Source organism: Anomaloglossus baeobatrachus, chromosome 1, assembly GCF_048569485.1.
Source record: "Anomaloglossus baeobatrachus isolate aAnoBae1 chromosome 1, aAnoBae1.hap1, whole genome shotgun sequence".
NCBI classification, from domain to species: Eukaryota; Metazoa; Chordata; class Amphibia; order Anura; family Aromobatidae; genus Anomaloglossus; species Anomaloglossus baeobatrachus.
The window spans coordinates 639,370,830-639,379,399 of record NC_134353.1 but is presented as its reverse complement, the minus strand read 5'-3'; the positions used below and the strand labels follow the sequence as shown (position 1 = coordinate 639,379,399).

General features: G+C 40.5%; 1 gene segment (V, D, J or C); it reads left to right on the top strand.

Annotated features, from left to right (window-relative positions):
- Positions 1–523: 523 nt before the first annotated feature.
- On the top strand, positions 524–6,474 carry LOC142243838 (immunoglobulin heavy variable 1-69-2-like). The segment is given in 3 exon segments: positions 524–553; positions 5,977–6,076; positions 6,158–6,474. Coding segments are annotated over 3 exon segments (447 nt in total).
- The last annotated feature ends 2,096 nt before the right edge of the window (positions 6,475–8,570 follow it).

Here is an 8,570-nt window from a genome sequence, read left to right as displayed (position 1 = left end):
CAACCGTGAAAGACAGAATTTAAAAAAATCCAGAAAATCACATTGTTTAATTTTTAAATAATTAATTTGCATTTTATTGAATGAAATAAATATTTGATATCATACAAAAACAGAACTTAATATTTGGTAGAGAAACCTTGGTTTGCATTTGCAGAAGTCAGATGTTTCCTGTAGGTCTTGACCAAGTTTGCACACACTGCAGCAGGGATTTTGGCCTCCATTCAGATCTTCTTCAAATCTTTCAGGTTTCGGGGCTGTCACTGGTCAACATTGAGTTTCAGCTCCCTCCAAGGATTTTCTATTGGGTTCAGGTATGGTGACTGGCTAGGCTACTCCAGGACTTTGAAAAGCTTCTTACAGAGACACTACTTAGTTGCCCAGGTTGTATGTTTTGGGTCACTGTCAGGCTGGAAGACCCAGCCATGACCTATCTTCAATACTCTTACTGTGAGAAGGAGGTTGTTGGTCAAAATCTTTCGAAACATGACCTAATCCATCCTCACTTCAATATGGGGCAGTCGTCATGTCTCCTTTGCCAAAAAGCACCATCAAAGTATGATGTTTCCACCTCCATGCTTATTGGTTGTACTCATCCTTCTTCTTCTTCCAAACAGTGGAATGGAGTTAATACCAAAAATGTTCTCCCATACTTTAAACTGAGAAGCAAGGAAATATCTAATAAACACAACGATGAAAACAACAATAAGATCGACATAACCAGTGCTCCATGCTGGAAAAGAGTCTGCATCCCTTAGAGCTGTGGACTACGCTCTACGTCCATTGGTCCAATATTCTTTAGTCCACAGTCAGCTCCCCACAGACTTGTATGACATTGTCCAGTGTTGTAGTTGACAAGAAGCCATGCAGCGTGTGATTTGCTGTTTGTTGCAGAGAAGCAATTAATCTGATGTATGGCTTTTGTCATTCATGCTCAAAATCCTTCAAACAACTTTGCAGCGCTTATACATACAAGCATGAAAAGACTAAGGGCCCTAGGAATGAAAAAAAGAAGAAACTCCGGCACACTGCTAGTACCCCAAAGAAAACATACACTGGAATTCTGCTCTTTTCTTTTCTTTATTTATTGGTGCAAAAAAATTCAGAGAGAGGTGCTGTACATTTGCCATAGTCCGCCACAAGTGACGTTTCAGCCTATTGGCCTTTGTCAGATCGGACCATCTAGATACAGAGTAATACATAAAACATAAACATAGACACAAATTAATGATAGATCAAAACATATGTAATAATACAATTATTATGCAATAACATGGATATATGCAAGGGAAGATCATCATCCACTAAGTACAATAAGCTTATAATAAGAAATATGCAAAATATGACATAGAACTAAAATATAAGATGTCAATATATAATCAAAGGAGTAGGTGAAAAAATATATGTGCGGTAAGGTGTTCACCAGATGGAATATATAGGGCATGTCCAAATATGAATACCTGATATATAGAGAGCGATATAGTGATCAGTCATTGTATTAAAGCATTGTACATAATATGTATAATATAGCTTGTGGGATAGAGTACCTGAATTCAGGAGTGGCGAAATGAGATTGGTTTAACCAACAAGGTCTTATCATGAAAAGGACATCTGTACGAAAAATAGTAGACAATAAATACTGATAGATATAGTGAAGTCCACAAGTAATTAACAATTTTAATAGTATACCTATAGATAGGATCGTTTTAAGAGTGGCAGATTAGATGTACCGTAAGATAAGTAGCCTTGTGATCATCCTGCGGCAGCAGAGGAGATAGACTTGGTGATACTGTAACTATAGTATATTTCTATAAGAACAGAAGAAGAACCAGATTCTGATAATATAAAATGTGTAATTTCATATTAAGTAGTCCTACCTGGGTTATAGGACCAGGCAAATTGCATAAAAGACATGAATTTGGCATATAAAACCCACTATACTGTATGGGGAAGAAAATTGTATTATGTGACTAAATGATCAACTGGTTAATAGATTATAAATAATAATGCTACCTGTGATATCTTATATAGGAGACCAAATCACGTGTAATGTCTGAATACACCATGGGCCATAAAAGGATATTAGGTTATATCAAGATAAAAATGGATGAAGACTGGCACATTTCGTGCCGAACTTGATGAGGGGGCACGCTGAAGTAAGATAGTCAAGATTAATGGAGTGAAGTGGTGCATGTCTGTTCATGCATCTTGAGCATTTGATAAATAGTGTGGGACAACTCAGCATCTGGCCACTTCTGCGGGGGTGATTTATTCTTAATTATGTCAGGCATACTATTTCATTGTGCTGCAAGTCAAGAAACATGAGCCATTGTTTCATATGATAGTGTCTGTTACCCCCCTTTTATCTGCTACTTTGTTGAATGCCTGATGATTGTAGACTGCTGCAACCCCCTGGGGTGTACTAGACTGCATCATTCAGAGGACAATTATGCAGATTGAGCTAGCGACGAAGGAGTGAACAGCTATCTTCCATCGTTCTTGTGGGGCACAAGGCCTTGAAATCTTGAAATGGGATTTGAGGGATATAACAAGAGGCCATCTCTTGGCACTGGCATGATTCTACAGGTCCTCAGCCTAGGGACCATGTTTCCAGCTCGTGGATTACAAAACTACTCTACTGCCCAACACTGCCTCCACAAACTTGTTTGGAGAACCCGAGTTGGGACAATTCAGTCAACTGACCACATACATTCCTCTGCTCTGTCGGTTACCAAAGCTTGCCGCAACCTTCTCTTAGTGGGGGCTCACCAAAAGCGGGGTGGTGCTGGCTATGGTAGTGGGTCATGGATCCCCCAAAGTCTCAGAGGTTTTGATCCTTGGCGAGCCAGCAGAAGGTTGAGACTCTGTCTCATGCAAAATCTTCTGTCCTTGCTGGGAATACACTGTATGCTGTTGATTGTTGGTGACCCAATAAAATCTTAATAATTCACTGAAAAGGACATAAGTTCAAAGAAAGAAAAAACTAAAAAAACTAACCAGAAAAAAGCCACCAGCCAATACAGGTTAAAATGGCAAATGCACTTGCAGGATGTAGCCCCCTATGATAAAGGTAGGGTTAACACAGGTGCAGAATACCAATGAGACAGCCACTCTCAACCTACAAACTCATGGAGGAGGTGGTTGCTGGTATTAAACATGCACACTAATACACTAATTGGGTTTTACATAGGGCACCAGTCACACAGGTACACACAATGCACAGTGTCTGGCTTGCATATGAATCCTTAAGGGTGCTTTACACGCTGCAACATCTCTACCGATACATCGTCGGGGTCAAGTCGTTAGTGACGCACATCCGGTGCCTGTAGGGAACTCGTAGCATGTGACACCAAGGAGCGACGATCAACGATCGCAAAATCGTCCAAAAACGGTGATCGTTGACATGACGCTCCTTTCCTTAATATCGCTGCTGCTGCTACGATGTTGTTTGTCGTTCCTGCGGCAGCACACATCACTATGTGTGACACTGCAGGAATGACAAACATCTCCTTACCTGCGTCCACCGGCAATATGGAAGGAAGGAGGTGAGCGGGATGTTACGTCCCGCTCATCTTCACCCCTCCGCTTCTATTGGACGGCCGCTTAGTGACGTCATGGTGACATTGCTGGGACGTCGAACGCGCCTCCCCCTTGAAGGAGGGATTGTTCGGCAGTCACAGCAACGTCGCTGCACAGGTATGTGTGTGTGTGACGCTGCCATAGCGATAATGTTCGCTACGGCAGCGATCACCAAATATTGCACGTACGATGGGGCGGGTGCTAGCGATGTCGCAGCGTGTAAAGTACCCTTTATTGTGTAACAGTCCTTTTCACTTAGTCATCTGTCTTCTAGTATCAATGTGATGGCAACCTTCTTTTTTTCACAGACATCAACATAAAGAAACTCTTTGGTGTGGTTATTTTTGCGTATTTGTTAGCGGCTAAGCTACGTTTTACTGGAAGGTGGAGATGAGAGAACCCGTGGAAGTTCGATTCTATGGGCTCAGCCGAGCTTTAGATAAAGTTTGGTTTAGGACCCAAGCTTGACTTGAACCCCAATGGAAGCCACTGATTGGACAGTTCAGGTCTCCGCCCACAAGCAGCCAGCTATAAACAGAACACTTCTGGGGTAGGTGTACAGGGTTTTTCCATTTTTTTTTTGTACACTACATCCTATTACACTGTTGTTACTCCCAGTGTGAGCCGTTCAAAGACTGCAAGTGCCTCGCACTAAGTACAGCGATGCTCACAGATGTGGTCAGCATACGTAAAGCACCGAACTCCGGACTCGAATTCTGTTTGTTAGAAAAGCCTGTGTTATGTATGAACACTGAACATCGGGTTCACTCATCTCTACTGGTGGTTATTCCCATGACAATAATGCTTATTGACACATTAATATATATTTTGCTCATTGATACATGAAGGTATCAGTTACTGTATGGATGCCTAATGATACCATTTATATTCTTCTCTGAATAAGGGAGGCTGCAATAGTGTTGATAGTATATATTTCACACAGAGCCATTTACAATGTTCCAGTTCTATGTATATTGTTTTTAATTTAAATTCAAAATATCAATCAAAAATCCATCAAAAGAGGTTCACCATTTTGTTGAGATTTTTGAAAATTGCAACTAAAGCTACGCATTTTTACCACAATGTCAAAAAACGGAGGCAAAACAACACATAGCAATATATAAATAAATCCTTATGGTGTCCAGGTAAAAAAACCAAAATAATACATACAGAAAAAAGAATCAAAAGTCGGACCATGAGGAAGGCATAGTTATACGCCGAAACACATAGTCCGGTGGGATTACAACCCCTCTGTACTCAATTTTATGCTCTACTTGTGGAATATTTTTAATGAATTGATAGAATAAAAATCGAGTTTTCATTTAAAGACAAGACATTGCCTTTCCGCTGGATATTCCTCTTTTTTGTATACAGAAAAAAGATATATTGACAAACTAACAAAGCAAAAAATAAAAACAAAAGTATACTAAGTCATCTACAATGTTTAAAGAGAATCTGTCACCAGATGTTTGCTACCTCATCTGAAAACAGCATAATGTAGGGAAAGAGACCCTGATTCAAACGAAGTATCATTTTGTTTACTGGGTGCAGCAGATGTGACACAATCAGAGGTTTGAGGTGTAGCCTCTAGCAGGAGTCAGAAAGCTAACACCACCCACACCACAGCTTTCTATGTACATTGTCTGATGACAGTGAGCTGCTTATCACAGGAGGGAGCATGGCCACTTTAGCAGGTTTGTGAGACCTAGTCTGGGCAGTGATAATCTACTGGTGATAAAACAATCATTGCATGAAAACAATAGCGAACAGCCTGATAAGTGATACATCATTGAAATCTGTGTTTCAGTCCCAACCTCATGCTGTCTTCAGATTACATAGCAAAATCCTGCTGACATTCCCTTTAAGCAATAACTGAAATATGTCACAAATAGTAATCTACTACCAATAAATATAGACCAGTTATTTTTTTTACATGTATCAAAAATATAGCATCAGTTTATAAGTAGAAATAATAGATTAGTACGGTACTTCTTACAATTTTTTTTATTGGGTTTTTGGTTTCAGGACTCTCTCTTTTTTGGCCCATTGTAAGTCCTGGCGTTAGGATTATCATGTTCCATGTTAGTATACTGTTTAGCCAGCCTTGGTCCTTTGCAAGAAACCAATGTAATAACACATTCTAGGACATATTTTTTTTATATTGTACCATATCTATAATTTCACATACAGTATGTGTGGTGCTATTACTTATGTAACAAAGGGTTCACAAACTTTACACTAACTTTCATCTCCAACGGCTGTAAATAGATAATACTCTTTGCTTAACTATATAACAAAATTCTGAGAGTGAACATATATTATTTAGTAGATATTTAGTAGATACTTTTATATAATGAAGCACCATATGCAAATATCACTCCTCCTGGCATATGTCTCCAGGTTAAAAGGCTGACGTCCATCATTGGATTAGATCTGAGGGACATCATGCTGCCATACATGTTTCTGTTCTGGTGCGTGTTGTGTGGATCTTCACTACACGGTAAGGTAGAAACCAGTAACATAAATATACCAGATTCACATTTTATCTTCCTACTGATTTGTGGTCCTTTCTCATTTACAGCAGTGTTATCAGAGGTGCAGCTCCTCCAGCCCCCCTCAGAAATCAGAAAGCCTGGAGACAGCGTGAAGATTCCCTGTCAGACTTCTGGATTCACATTCACAGACTACTACATGCACTGGATTCTACAGGAACCAGGAAAAGGATTGAAGTGGATTGGAAGAATTGATCCTGAAGATGGAGAGACAGTATATTCAGACACATATAAAGGAAGATTCACAATAACAGCAGACAATTCCATTACAACGGCCTATCTACAGATCGACCGTCTAAGTCTGGGAGATTCCGCAACATATTACTGTGCAAGACACAGTGACTAAACTGGGACATCTGCCATACAAAAACATACAGACGCAATGTCATCATCTCACCACTAAGGGGCAGACAGCACATAACAAATAATAATAGTTTCTTTTCTTTTTGCAAAAAAAACCCAACATCAAATGGCAAATGCATATATGAAAAGTATAAGATCAGGCCTGCCCAACGTATGAAGATCCGATATGAAAAGAAGGGTTGTAAATCTCAAATATTCTTTATTAATGACAACTGAAAAACCGAGGTACGAGTACAATAAGACTGTAAATGCAGAGATAAAAAAGGAAAGAAACAACTGATGTAATAATAAAATACTATCTTGTTTCAATAGTATATTGTTAGCTATTAATAATACAGTCACTGCAAGAACACGTGATGAATAAATATAATCAGCAATGCCTAAAAGCGACCCGTGCAAAGGAACACACCCTGTAAGCATTGATGGTGATGATTATAAGATAATTATTTATTGTAAATATAAAGTGCAAATGCAGACAACTATTAATTAATTTATAAATTCACATTCCAAAGTACACCGGACGAGTCAAAATACATTATATATATATATATACACACAAACCGGAGATCAAGATTAGAGCACAACACACAATTTCCTAACTGTGCAACTGTGTTAGGCTATGTGCCCTCAGGAGATTAAACCTGCGGATTTATCTGCGGAAAATCTGGGGATTTCTTAGATAAATCCGCAGGTTTCAGCATGCACAGACACTCCCCATGTTATCTTAAGGGACATAGGGAGTGCCGTGTCCATGCTGAGGATACGTGCGGCTGTGGAACATGCTGCGGATGTCCCGCAGCTGCATGTACAGTGCCTAAAAGTAGTATTCAACCCCCTGCAGATTTAGCAGGTTTACACATTCGGAATTAACTTGGCATTGTGACATTTGGACTGTAGATCAGCCTGGAAGTGTGAAATGCACTGCAGCAAAAAAGAATGTTATTTATTTTTTTATTTTTTTTTTTAAATTGTGAAAAGTTTATTCAGAGGGTCATTTATTATTCAACCCCTCAAACCACCAGAATTCTGTTTGGTTCCCCTAAAGTATTAAGAAGTATTTCAGGCACAAAGAACAATGAGCTTCACATGTTTGGATTAATTATCTCTTTTTCCAGCCTTTTCTGACTAATTAAGACCCTCCCCAAACTTGTGAACAGTACTCATACTTGGTCAACATGGGAAAGACAAAGGAGCATTCCAAGGCCATCAGAGACAAGATCGTGGAGGGTCACAAGGCTGGTAAGGGGTACAAAACCCTTTCCAAGGAGTTGGGCCTACCTGTCTCCACTGTTGGGAGCATCATCCGAAAGTGGAAGGCTTATGGAACTACTGTTAGCCTTCCACGGCCTGGACAGCCTTTGAAAGTTTCCACCCGTGCCGAGGCCAGGCTTGTCCGAAGAGTCAAGGCTAACCCAAGGACAACAAGGAAGGAGCTCCGGGAAGATCTCATGGCAGTGGGGACATTGGTTTCAGTCAATACCATAAGTAACGTACTCCACCGCAATGGTCTCCGTTCCAGATGAGCCCGTAAGGTACCTTTACTTTCAAAGCGTCATGTCAAGGCTCGTCTACAGTTTGCTCATGATCACTTGGAGAACTCTGAGACAGACTGGTTCAAGGTTCTCTGGTCTGATGAGACCAAGATCGAGATCTTTGGTGCCAACCACACACGTGACGTTTGGAGACTGGATGGCACTGCATACGACCCCAAGAATACCATCCCTACAGTCAAGCATGGTGGTGGCAGCATCATGCTGTGGGGCTGTTTCTCAGCCAAGGGGCCTGGCCATCTGGTCCGCATCTATGGAAAGATGGATAGCACGGCCTACCTGGAGATTTTGGCCAAGAACCTCCGCTCCTCCATCAAGGATCTTAAGATGGGTCATCATTTCATCTTCCAACAAGACAACAACCCAAAGCACACAGCCAAGAAAACCAAGGCCTGGTTCAAGAGGGAAAAAATCAAGGTGTTGCAGTGGCCTAGTCAGTCTCCTGACCTTAACCCAATTGAAAACTTGTGGAAGGAGCTCAAGATTAAAGTCCACATGAGACACCCAAAGAACCTAGATAACTTGGAGA